Source organism: Dipodomys merriami, unplaced genomic scaffold (assembly GCF_024711535.1).
Source record: "Dipodomys merriami isolate MVZ:Mamm:240054 unplaced genomic scaffold, mDipMer1.0.p SCAF_202, whole genome shotgun sequence".
Taxonomy (NCBI): Eukaryota; Metazoa; Chordata; class Mammalia; order Rodentia; family Heteromyidae; genus Dipodomys; species Dipodomys merriami.
The window spans coordinates 334349-347449 of record NW_027203405.1 but is presented as its reverse complement, the minus strand read 5'-3'; the positions used below and the strand labels follow the sequence as shown (position 1 = coordinate 347449).

The window sequence follows — 13101 nt, the reverse complement described above, 5'->3', positions numbered from 1 at the left end:
TACCACTTCTAGGCATCTACCCTGAACAACAGGAACCAATATACAAGGACACGTGCACCTCCATGTTTATTGCAGCACTGTTCGCAATAGCTAGGATATGGAAACAACCTAGATGCCCCACCACAGATGAATGGATCCAAAAATTGTGGTATCTATACACAATGGAATATTATGCAGCCATTAGAAATGACAAAATAATGGCATTTGCAGGGAAATGGATGGAGCTAGAAGGAATCATGTTGAGCGAGGTAAGCCAAGAACGAAGAGACAAACAGTACATGGTCTCCCTGATAAGTGGATGATGAATCCAAAATGTTAGGTGATATGACAAAACTAACAGGACTTAAGAAACAAAGAACTCCCACTCATCTGGTTGAACCACTACTAAATATCCCCATGCTGCTGATCACATATATGGTATATAACATATGAGCACCGTTATATATTACAGACTGTGATAGACAATTTGCTCCAGGAAAGTTAGAATGAACTTGTGACTTTAAATGAGCATCATTATTCCACAATACTGTGAAATTCCGGAAATTAAGTAATCACTTAATCACGATCAAAAAAAAAAAAAAAAAAAAAGAACCTTGGGGAAGGGAGGGAGGGAGGGGATGGTAGGGGGAAAACAATGGAGGGGGTAACAATGTTCAAGAGGAAGTGGAAGTGTACTCATTACCTCACTCATGTAGCTGTAACCCTCTGTATAGTATCTCTACAATAAAAAAAATTAAAAAAAAAAAAAAAAAAAAAAAAAAAAAAAAACAACGTAAAATTTTAAAAAGGTGAAGTTTGAGAAATCAGTTATTTTCTGTGCTTCTGTTTCTTCCCTGCCCCCCAGAAACAACCCATTGGGTAAGTATATAGAATTGTCTCATCTCATATAAAAACCAGCTTGAGGTGGGCACCGTGACCCTAGCTACTCAGGAAGCTGAGATCTGAGGATCGCGGTTCAAAGCCAGCCCGGGTAGGAAGGCCTGTGAGACTCTTATCTCCAATGAACCATCAGAAAACCGAAGTGGCACTGTGGCTCAAGTGGTAGAGCGCTCGCCTTGAGCTAAAGAGCTGAGGGACAGCGCCCAAGCCCAGAGTTCAAGCTCCACAACCGACCAAAAAAACAAAAGCAAAAACAGTTCTGCGCGGGTCCTGGGCCTTCATTCTAAATGAAGAGTGCTTCTGGTGGGCATTACTGAGGTTCCGGCCACTGAGGCTTTGGGCCTCGGGCCATGTCTCTGCTGTGACAAGAACTCATTCCTTTGTGGGCCTCACCAGTCACACTCGGGCTGTGAGAGCCCATCGAGGGACCGAAGAGCAGCCAACCTCGACCCCGTGCCCGGGATGGTCAGCCTGTCCACGCGACGCGCCGTTCATGGACCTCTGTTGTTACCAGGGGTCGGGCTTCATCGGGGCTCCTTCAGCCCCAGAGGGGCGGGCCCAACCTCAGTACCTGCTTGAGCCTCTCCTCCATGAGCGTCAGCAGTGCGTCCTTCCAGCCGTACTCCGCGGGAAAGTCGATTTCCACCAGCCGCTGCCACATCTGCAAAAGCCACGCAGAGTGATCAGCACCGGGACAGCCAAGAGCCGCTGCCACAGGGAGAAGGAAGTGGAAAGACGGACGGACGGCCAGATGGCCAGCCACAGTATGGGAAAGACAGATGGACAGATGGCCAGCCACGAGGCTGCCGGGGGGTTGAGGTGGGAGGGTATTCGCGCCCAGGATGGCCTGGGCAAAAATGAAACCGGACAGACAGATACCCGGGCTCTGTCTCGTCTCTGGCTGCAGTGAGCTGTGTCAGGGGCAAATCAGGGCAGAGGCCTCCACCCGGCCAGGCCACCACTTCCTCCCCAGTGCCACTGGCTTTGGCTCTGCAGATTCCCCACTAGTGTCCATGAACAATTCCCCACATACGGAAGAGAATTCCCACCCATGAAAGCTGCCAGAATAGCAAACAACCCCTGTCCTGGGACGCGGACGCCCTGAGGTTCAATCACCTGTCATGATGACATTCCCACACACAGCACACATCCACACCATGCGCACACGCATGCACGCGCACACACGTGTGCACCACGCTCTTCACTGCAGAACCACTCAAGACAGCTGCGACCTCACACCACTTGCTGCTGTGCACCTGAGCCCGTGTCCCCCTGCGGCCCTCGGACCACGTGTGTGCACATGTCCACGCTGGGCCCTGCCTGCCTGCCTCTGGGAGGCAGCTGGCTACCTGCATTAGCAATCGCTTCTCTTTTCTAGAAAATCTCCTCTGCCTGCCTGTGTACAGCCTGCCTGCCTGCCTTCTTTCCCTCTCTCCTTCCTTCCTCCTTTCCTTTCTTCCTTCCCTCTTTCCTTTTTTTCCTTCTCCTTTCCCTCCCTTCCTTTTCTTCCTTTCTTCCTTCTTTTCTTCCTCCCTTCCTTCTCTCCCTCCCTCCCTTCTTTCTTTCCTTCCTCCCTTCTTCCTTTTTCTTTCCGGGCTATTTTGCTGATTGCCTCTTGATCTAACTTACTCCCTGTGATGAGCACTACTAGGTTAGACACACAGAGAAGCACTTTTGTAGGTTGGGGGTGGTCAAGTCTCCACACCTTCCCACGGCTGCCCAGCTGTGCACCGCTGGCCGCTGCCGCCCTCGGAGCCCGGGCTGAGGAGCCCGTCAGGCCTGCCTGCTGTTGGCTGATGTCCGGGGACGTATCCACCTGATTGCTCTGCAGTGAACATGCTCTCTTCCCCTAGTATCACACTGTAATCTGCCACAGGACCTGGGTGGACGGGTGCCCTGCCCGTTGTCTTGAGATCACATCCCAACCACTGGCCTACTCTGGCAGGGACTGGCTGGCCTAGGACAAACTTCTTCTACATGGCGGCACTGACTTAAATAGGCCTTTCTTTTCTACCTTTTCCTCTAAAACACTAGATTCAAAGTATCAGTAAGTTTTCATCCATTCCCTATGTAGGTTGATATTCAAATTGCCTCAGATTTGAATAATAAGAGTGCCATCAATATATATACTTAATTATTTTTGTACTGGTCCTGGGGGCTTGAATTCAGGGCCTGGGCGCTGTCCATAAGCTCATCTGCTCAAGGCTAACGCTCTACCACTTGGGCCACAGATCCACTTTCCGCTTGTTGTTATGTAATTGGAGATGAGGTAACTCGGCTTACTTCTAGCTCGTTGGGGTAAGCGAACTGCACCTCGGATCCCCGTTCCTGTAACATTTTGTATACGAATGCCTGGCTCAGCCAGAGCCTGGTGGTGTCCAGGGCTTGCTGGATTGCTGTTGGCACGCAGACACTGGTGGCTCCGGCTTCTTCCCCCGTCACCTGGTCCTGTGGACACCGATCGGGTTGACTGTGCGGCCCCATGCCTGCTGCTCCCTCCCGCCATCTAGGACAAGCACTTGGTGTCCGGGCTGCTCCCCTACCCCACCCCAGAAGCCACTAGAACATCCTTGATGCTCAGAGCCAAAGCGAGCATGGAACATGACCGGCTGAGCCTACCCCCTACTCCAACCCAGCTTCTTAAGCAGAAGCTGCACACAGTCCTGTGCGTCTCCTGGGCACAGGAGGAGCTCACTTACCGCCACTCACGCACTTACCGCCACAAGCGACACAATGACAGAGAGGATCTGAGCGGACAAGGCGGGCACCTCGAACAAACTCCGCAGCTTGGTCTTCTGGCAGACGATGCGGTGGAGCTGCAGGCCCACAGCCAAGGAGGACTGGGAGGGGGTCTGCCCAAGAGCCCTGCCACACACGGGAGAGGATCAAGTCAGGGAACCCCTGGCCGTGACCCGGCCTGCCCAGGAAAGGCCTAAGGGCAGGCACGTGGGACTTCCTTTAGGTTAACACCTGAACATTTCCCATCAGTCTTGAACTCGTGACCCATGTAGAAAGAAAACAAGATTCTTTATTTATTGCCAGTCCTGGGGCTTGAACTCAGGGCCAGGGCGCTGTCCCTGAGCTTCTTTTGCTCAAAGCTATGGCTCTACCACTTGAGCCACAGCACCATTTCTGGCTTTCTCTGTCTATTGATGAATTGAACCCAGGGCTTCACGCATGCAAGGCAAGCACTCTACCACTGAGCCACCTTCCCAGCCAACAAGGTTCTTTTAATGTGTATCCAGTCTAAACTAAAAAAAAAAGTCTAGGGGGCTGGGAAGGTGGCTCAGTGGTAGAGCGCTTGCCTTGCATGCAGAAGGCCCTGAGTTCGATTCCTCAGCACCACATAAGCAAAAAGAAACAAACCAGAAGTGGCACTGTGGCTCAAGTGGTAGAGTGCTAGCCTTGAGCTGAAGAGCTGAGGGACAGCGTCCAGGCCCAGAGTTCAGGCCCTGCGACTGGACCCACAAAAAAAAAATAAAATAAAATAATAAAAAGTCTAGAATGTGTATTACTAATTGTTAAGATACTATACAAATTTTGGGGGAAAAAACATTCAGAGAAATATGGGAAGGAGACACAGGGAGGGAGGAAGAATAAGAAATGGGGGGATACCTGAGGGTCACAGTTCAAAGCCAATCCAGATAGACAAGCCCATGAGACACTTCTTCCCAATTAACTACCCAAAAAATCAGAAGTGGCGCTGAGGCTCAAGAGGTAAAGAGCTAACATTGAGCAAAAAAGCTCAGGGATGGTACCCAGCCCTTGGGTTCAAGTCTAAGACTGACACACACATACACACTGACACTGACACACACACACACACACACACACACACACACACACACACTGACACTGACACACACACACACACACACACACACACACACACACACACACACACACACACACACACACACACACACACACACACACACACACACACACACACGTTCTACTTGTAGAATTTCTCCATCTCCAGGTCTGGTGTTTCCTGACCCACAGGTCAGGCATGGACAGGAGTGGACATGTACATGCCAACGGACCCCAGACCCGGGCAGTGCCACCTACATCGTGACGGTCCTGAGAGGCAGGTGTGGGAACCACAAGCCAGTGCTGACAATGTCCCCAAACTCCCTCCAGGTTGCATTTTTGTGCATTTTGGTTGTAAAGGTACAGGAGAAATTTATTTCAGACAATTGTGCAAAGTTATCTTTGATTTTTCTTTTAAACTGACCTGACTTAAAAAGAATACGAAACTCAATATTATAGCTAGGAACCCATGGCTCATGCCTGTAGTACTAACTTCTCAGGAGACTGAGATTTGAGGCTCACACTTCAAAGCCAGCCTAGGCAGAAAAACCCAATTAACCAGCAAAAATCCAGAAGCAGAGGTGTGGATCGAGGGGAGGAACACCAACTGTGCACAGAAAAGCCAAGTGGGAGCACAAGGCCTTAAATTCAAGTGCCAGTGCCGATAAAAGCAAAACAACCAACAAATCTGCCATGTTAGCCCTGCGCAGTGGCTAATTTACATCCTGCCCCCTTTTTTTTGGTCAGTCATGAGGCCTGAACTCTGGGCCTGGGCACTGTCCCTCAGCTCTTCAGCTCAAGGTGAGCATTCTACCACTTGAGCCACAGCACCACTTCCGGCTTTTTCTGTTTATGCGGTGCTGAGCAATGGAACCCAGGGCCTCATGCATGCAAGGTAGGCGTTCTACCTACCACTGAGCCACCTTCCCAGCCTCTATATCATACTTTTATAACGTTGAACATTTCATATGAAATAAATTATACGCAAAAGAAATTCTGAAGCTGGGGCTGGGAAGGTGGCTCAGTGGTAGAGCGCTTGCCTTGCATGCTCGAGGCCCTGGGTTCGATTCCTCAGCACCACATAAGCAAAAAGAAAAAAGCCGGAAGTGGCGCTGTGGCTCAAGTGGTAGAGCGCTAGCCTTGAGCTGAAGAGCTGAGGGACAGCGCCCAGGCCCAGAGTTCAGGCGCCATGACCAGACCAAAAAAAGAAAAAAAAAAAGAAAAAGAAATTCTGAAGCTGGGTGCTGGTGTCTCACGCCTGTAATCCTGAGGAGGCTGAGATCTGAGGATCGTGGTTCAAAGACCTGAGACTCCTATCTCCAATAAACCACCATAAAAGTGGAAGTGGCTCTGTAGCTCCAATGGTAGAGCACTTGCCTTGAGCTGAAGAGCTGAGGGACAGCGCCCAGGCCCAGAGTTAAGCCCTACGACCAACAACAAAAAAAAAAGACACTCTGGGTCTTTAAGAAATGCAGGATGAAAACATAAATCTGTATCTTAAACATAAACAATGAGCATGTTAAGGTAAGTAAAAAAATGCATAGGAAAAGTAAATAAGGAAAAGAAAATCTTAGCAGTCGACTGACATTATCCATCTCCCCTGCCTTTTTGTCGGTCGTGGAGCTTGAACTCTGGGCCTGGGCGCTGTCCCTCAGCTCTTCAGCACAAGGCAAGCGCTCTACCACTTGAGCCACAGTACCACTTTTGGTTTTCTGGGGGTTTATTGGAGATAAGAGTCTCTCAGACTTTCCTGCCTGGACTGGCTTCAAACTGCGATCCTCAGATCTCAGCCTCCTGAGTAGCTGGGATTACAGGCGTGAGCCACCAGCACCAGCTCCGCCCTCCCCCACTTTTGAAGTTGGACGACAAACTGTGTAACTGGATAAGAGACTGAAGGGTGCACTGGTTTATGACTTCCCCAATCAAACTGGAGCCAGCAGTACACCACAGAGACCACAGGAGGCGCTGTGGTCAGACCCCCACAGGACCACGCACACAGCGGCCATGGCTTGCTCTTCTACTTACAAGTGCTGATAAATGTCCAGGAGGTTCAACAGCATATTCAAAACAGCCTTGACATCCTAGGGCCAGGGAGAGAGAGAAACAGCACAACTTAACAGCACCGCAGGGTGTCACAAGGCTACGTAAGCCCAGAGCGGTAACTCATTTATTCCCTGCTTCTAACCAACACTGTCCTCAGTGTACACAGGTACCAATCTGTCTTTCACCAAGAAAATTCAGGTTGTAAAATTCTATCATCATTTTTAGTGGAGGCTGAAGGGTCAGGATGTTGGTTCAAAGCAGCCCAGGTGGGAAAGTCTGAGAGACTCATCACCAATCAAGCCAGAGATGGAGCTGTGGTTCAGCTAGTAGTACACTAGCCTTGAGCACAAAAGCTCAGAGCCCAGGCCTGGAGTTCAAGCCCCAACATCCACCAAAAAAACAAACAAACAAACCAAAAGCAAAAGCAGAGCTGTAGCTCAAGTGATAAAGCGCTTGCCCTTGAGTGTAAAAGCTCAGGTCCTTAGTTCAAGTCCTAAGAATAGCCAACACACACACACACACACACACACACACACACACACACACACACACACACACACACACACACACACACACACACACACACACACACACACACACACACACACACACACACACACACACACACAGATAAGAATCTACATCTATGTTTTTACAGGGCTGGGGATGGAACACAGGCCTTCGCAGTGCTTGGTGAGTCCTACCCACGGCCCTCCGGCCCTTAGCTTTCCCCCTCTTTTGCTGAGCAGGCCTGTCTGCCTCCACACAACACACCTCCATGTTCAGGGGAGCGATCTCTCGGAGTCTTTGCAGCTGGTAATGCGCCCCCACCAAACAGTCGAAGACTTGAGCTGGCTCCTGACTCAGGTACTCAATGGTGTCTTTCATGTAGTCAGCCAGCTTTCCCAGAGGCAGCAGACTGAACCAGGATCGGAAGAGGTACGCGTCCACCTGCAGCAGGTGTTTGTGGCTCACAGTGAACCAAAGCATATGTTTCCTAAGGAGAGAATATCCAGGCAGCCGTGAGTGACAATAAAGTGAAACACAGCCATAAGAGAAAAAAAAATCCCAGGCTTTAAACACTGCAATGCCTCCTGGGAAAAAAAAAATCACAAATCCAAGGAAAAGCAAACAACGACACACTAAAACATTACCCACCCAAACCTGTCATCCTAGCTATCTGGGTGACAGAAATAGAGGGACTGCAGTTTAAGACCAGCCGGGGAACAAAGGTCCTTGAGCCCCCGCCACAACCACAGGCTGAGCTCACACATCTGAGGCTGCCCTCCTCAGCACAGGTGGGAGAAACGCAGTCCAGCCAGCCCACACCTGAGAGACCTCACCTCAAAGATCACCAGTGCCAGCTGGGCACACCTAAAATCCTCGCTATTCGGCAGGCTGAAATCTGAGGATCCAAGTTTGGAGCCGGCCTAGGCAAGAGACTCTTATCTCCAGTTAACCAGCAAAAAAGGCGGGACTGGAGGTGTGGCTCAAGTGGTAGAGTGCCAGCCTTGAGCACAACAAACAAGGGACTGCGCCCAGGCACTGAGCTCAACCCCAGGACCAATACAAAAAAAAGGGAAAAAAAGCCAGGCATGGGGATGCTCAGCCCGGCAGAGCCCTTCCTGGGGCATTCCCCAAGACAGTACATACAAAAAAAAAAAAAAAAGCCCAGAAACCAGGCCTGTGGTAAGTTGTTAGCTATGCCCTGGATTAAACCATTCAGAAGACCAGCCCCGTGGGCTGCAGATCTGTACTGAACACCCCAAAGACTGGGAACACACAGAGTAAGGAAGAGACAGAGGCTACGAAAAATACCAACGAAGGCTCCTGTTCTTTGTCTTTCCTTAGTGTTCGTGGTGCTGGAACTCAAGGCATCACACAGGCTGGGCAGGTGTGCAGCCTCTGAACACGCCAGCACCTTTACCTTCCTACAGCTGTCATCCAGCCAGCACCAACAGCTTCCCCTCGCTCCTCTCTCCTCCTCCTCCTTTGTCTCCCCCCTCTCTCCATCTCTCTGCCTCTCTCTCCTCCCTCTCTGACTCTCTCTTTTCCTCCTCTCTCTCCCTCTGCTTCTCTCTATTTCTCTTTCTCTCTCTGCCAGTTCAGGGACTTGAACTCTGGGCCTGGGCACTGTCCCTGAGCTTCTTTTACTCAAGGCTAGTGCTCTACTACTCAAAACTACAGTGTCACTACATCCAACTGTTGCTGGGTAGCTTATTGGAGATAAAAATCTCACCGATTTTCCTGCCCAGGCTGGCTTCACACTGTCATCCTCAGATCCCAGCCTCTTTATTATTATTTTTTTTGTCAGTTGTGGGGCTTGAACTCAGGGCCTGGGCGGTGTCCCTGAGCCTCTCTCGGCTCAAGGCTAGTGCTCTATCATTTGAGCCACAGAACCACTTCTGGTTTTCTGGTAGAGATTAACTGGCGGTAAGAGTCTCAGGGACTTTCATGACCAGGCTGGTTTCGAACCGTGATCCTCAGAGTAGCTGGGATGACAGGCATGAGCCACGGGTGGCTGGACTGACCAACAGCTGCATTTGTTCTAGATAGATGCGCATCTTTGAAGGGCATTTGAAACAGATCAAGAAATCATTCTGATTTGGTTTAAATTTCATAAGATTCTAATACTAGTGAAGAAACAGGAATCCCCTTTAGTGCACGGCTTTACTCCAAAACTCTGCAGGTTCCTAGTGGATTTGGGGGCAGGCAGTAAAACACTGAACACATCCCTAGCCTCTCCACCCTTCTCTTGCTATATAGCCCAGGCTGGCCGTGAACGTAAGATCCTCCTGCCTCAGCCTCCACAGACCTGCAATTATAAGGCTGCACCTCCATATCCAGCAACACATGTGCTTTGACACTGTGAGATGGGGCCGGGGGGGGGGGCAGCTCAACCCCTCCCCCCTCCCCAACAGCACGGGGCAGCCTGCACAGAACAATCTGGTCACATAAGTTCAGCAAGACTGAGGTTCAGAAACCATGTCTGCAAGTCACAGGAGGCAACTCTAACCTGACCTCCTGCAGGTTCACTGTGCGCATTACATCCACATGAGTTTGGGAGTTTGGGGTTTTTGTTGCTGGTCCCAGGACTTGAACTCAGGACCTGGGCGCTGTCCCTGACCTTTTGTGCTCGTGGCTAGTGCTCTACCACTTGAGCCATACCTCTACTTCTGGCTTTTTGGTGGTTCATTGGAGATAAGAGTCTCATGGACTTTCCTGCCCGGGCTGGCTTTGAACTGTGATCCTCAGATCTCAGCCTCCTGAGTAGCTAGAATGACAGGTGTGAGCCACCAGCACCAGGCACATTCACATGTTTTATAACAAAACTTCCAAATTCTTCATCTTCAAGTAGTTTGATTTAAAAAAAAAAAAAGTAGAGAAACTGATGTAGGTGAGCAAAATGTTCCCTTCCAGTATGATTTTACAATGATATCATACAATTGAAAATCTGTGAGTGACTAAATCGGTTTAACTCTGAGGGGCTGGGGGCAGCTCGGTGGTCCAGTCCTGACCTGGCATGTACACCAGGGTGGTTCCTGTTCCAAAGTTCAGGACCGCAAAGGGGCAAGAACAGGGTATCTACCTAGCTGATCCCCAAAAACTCCAGCATCTAAGTTTTCCCAAAGACTTTCCCATCACAGTTCTCTGTAGTAAGGGTAAGGGCATTTTACAAAAAGCCTTACCAGTTGTGCTTGTACGACTCTGTGCCATAGAACATAATCAGAGGCAGAGAAAAATGTAAGAAAATGCAAGCACCACAGGATGCGCATGGCTCACGCCTGTCATCCTACCTACTCAGGAAACTGAGACCTGAGGATTGCAGTTCAAAGCCAGCCTGGGCAGGAAAGTCTGTGAAACTGCTTTTTGTTTGTTTCTTTGTTTCCTTGTTGGTTGTGGGGCCTGAATTCTTGGCCTGGGCGCTGTCCCTCAGCTCTTCAGCTCAAGGCTAGCGCTCTACCGCTTGAGCCACAGCACCACTTCCACTTTTCTGCTTATGTGGTTCTGAGGAATTGAACCCAGGGCCTCATTCATGCAAGGTAAGCATTCTACCACTGGGCCACCTTCCCAGCCTTGTGAAACTGTTATCTCCAATTAATCACCAGAAAACCAGAAGTGGAGCTGTGGCTCCAAGTGGTAGAGCAAACAAACAAACGAAAAAGAGGACAGCGCCCAGGCCCTGAAATCATGCCCCACGATGGGGAGAAGAAGGGAAAACCAAATTTGAAATGGGCCCAAACCCAGGGCAGAACTGGCTACATGAGCAGCACACTCTCCAAACAGAACACAAGGCCAGGTCATCCTGAGCCCCTCAGAGCGTTCGTACATGGAATGCGAATGCAGGGGAACACACGGCGTACACCGAGGAAGCAGCGGACGATTGGTCGCTGCAGTTCACATGCGTAGAACCACATCTGCACCAGGAGGTTTCTCCAGGCTCCCTGCTCATTCCTCCTCTCTACAGAGTCCTGCTTCCCCAATCTGAACATTATTAATAATATTACTGTGATTTCTTCTGTCACCAGGGGCAAGGAGTCTGCCATGAGAGTCCACAGGGCTCTGAAAAGCAAAGCCTAAGAATCTTATTCCAGCCGGGCTCCAGTGGCTCACATCTGGAATCCTAGCTACCCAGGAGGCTGACACCTAAGAATCCAGGTTCAAAGCCAGCCTGGGCAGGAAAGTCCATGAGATTCTCACTTCTCATTAACCACCATAAAGCCAGATGTGTAGCTATGGCTCAAGTGGTAGAGCAGATGTCCAAAGTGGCAAAGTCAAACAAGAACACCAGGCCTCGAGTTCAAACCCCAGTGCCGTGCCGTGGTCCGAGGAGAGCTGGGTACGCGCTCCACTACTTACTGATACTCCTGGTCCCAAGGCTGTGGGAAGGGGATCCCTCTGAGGGCCGCCCAGGCCTCCTCCGACTGGCTCAGGACGTCCCTTCTGGGCGGCGACAGCTGCATGACGTAGTGCAGGACGGGCAGGATGCCCAGCCCACAGTCCACCTTCTCCTCCACACACCTCCTGCACAGGTTCTGCAGCCAGTCCTGCCACCTGCCAGGGAAGGAACGGGGGCCCTCAGAGAGCTTGGACAGGCGGGACAGGCCTGCCAGGCGGCCTGAGGCCACAGCCTGCCACCTGCCAGGGAAGGAACGGGGGCCCTCAGCGAGCTTGGACCGGCGGGACAGGCCTGCCAGGCGGCCTGAGGCCACAGCCTGCCACCTGCCAGGGAAGGAACGGGGGCCCTCAGCGAGCTTGGACAGGCGGGACAGGCCTGCCAGGCGGTCTGAGGCCACAGCCTGCACGGGAGTCGCACGCCGGACGTGTGTGGACAGGAAACACGGGGAGCCAGGACACCCTGGGCCTGCTCCTCGTCTCACGACATCCTGGGCCCTGGCTGAATCCCCATGACGGGCGTTGCCTACTCCAAACGGAGGCTCATGGGCCGGATTAAGGAGTCATCACGGGGGGCTGGGAAGGTGGCTCAGTGGTAGAGCACTTGCCTCGCATGCATGAGGCCCTGGGTTCGATTCCTCAGCAACACATACACAGAAAAATCCAAACATCATGGGGCCCTGGAACCCAGGTGTGTGTGTGTGTGTGTGTCTTGTTTGTGTGTGTGTCTTGTTTGTGTGTGTGTGTGTGTGTGTTCTGTTTGTGTGTGTGTGCCAGCCTGGGGGCTTGAACTCAGGGCCTGGGCAATGTCCTTTATCTTTTGTGCTCAAGGCTAGTGCTCTTCTACTTGAGCCACAGCTCCACTTCTGGCTTTTTGGTTTTTTTTTTTTGGGGGGGGGGGTCCGGTTGTGGGGCCTGAACTCTGGGCCTGGGCGCTGTCCCTTAGCTTTTCAGCTCAAGGCTAGCGCTCTACCACTTGAGCCACAGTGCCACTTCCAGCTTTTTTCTTTTTGCTTATGTGATGCTGAGGAATTGAACCCAGGGCCTCAGGCATGCAAGGCAAGCACACTACCACTGAGCCACCTTCCCAGCCCACTTCTGGCTTTTTGGTAGTTAATCAAAGATGAGTCTCAGGGACTTTGCTGTCCCAGCGAGCTTTGAACCTCTCTCCTCAGATCTCAGTCTCCTGAGTAGCTGGAATGACAGGCGTGACCACCAGTGCCCGGCTAAAGCAGCAATTTAAAAAGAAGAGATGGAATCTGTTTCCTCCGGCTGTGGACTGCCAATGCTTCCGAACCCCACGTGCCCCCACCGCTACGCCTCCTGGGCTGAAGAATTCACACAAGGTGGGAAAGTAAAACACAGGCAACCCACAGGCCAGTGCCGGCCAGGATCAGTCGGGAAAGGCGGCCATATCATCACAGCTACAAACAAGGCTGAGAACCGTCCCTGCCCTGCAGGCCCACAGGG

The 13101-nt window shown here is 51.3% G+C and overlaps 1 protein-coding gene across 3 annotated transcripts in view; it reads right to left on the bottom strand.

The window, feature by feature from the left end:
- The window catches only part of Rnf213 (ring finger protein 213), a 96032-nt gene that overhangs the window by 64615 nt on the left and 18316 nt on the right, over nucleotides 1-13101 (bottom strand). For all 3 annotated transcript variants that reach the window (XM_070031596.1, XM_070031599.1, XM_070031598.1), the window contains 6 exons: nucleotides 11596-11790; nucleotides 7510-7732; nucleotides 6718-6773; nucleotides 3597-3744; nucleotides 3163-3327; nucleotides 1451-1540 (listed from right to left, as the gene is read on the bottom strand). In XM_070031596.1, the coding sequence (XP_069887697.1) occupies nucleotides 1451-1540; nucleotides 3163-3327; nucleotides 3597-3744; nucleotides 6718-6773; nucleotides 7510-7732; nucleotides 11596-11790 (877 nt within the window). The remainder of the gene's footprint in view (nucleotides 1-1450; nucleotides 1541-3162; nucleotides 3328-3596; nucleotides 3745-6717; nucleotides 6774-7509; nucleotides 7733-11595; nucleotides 11791-13101) is intronic.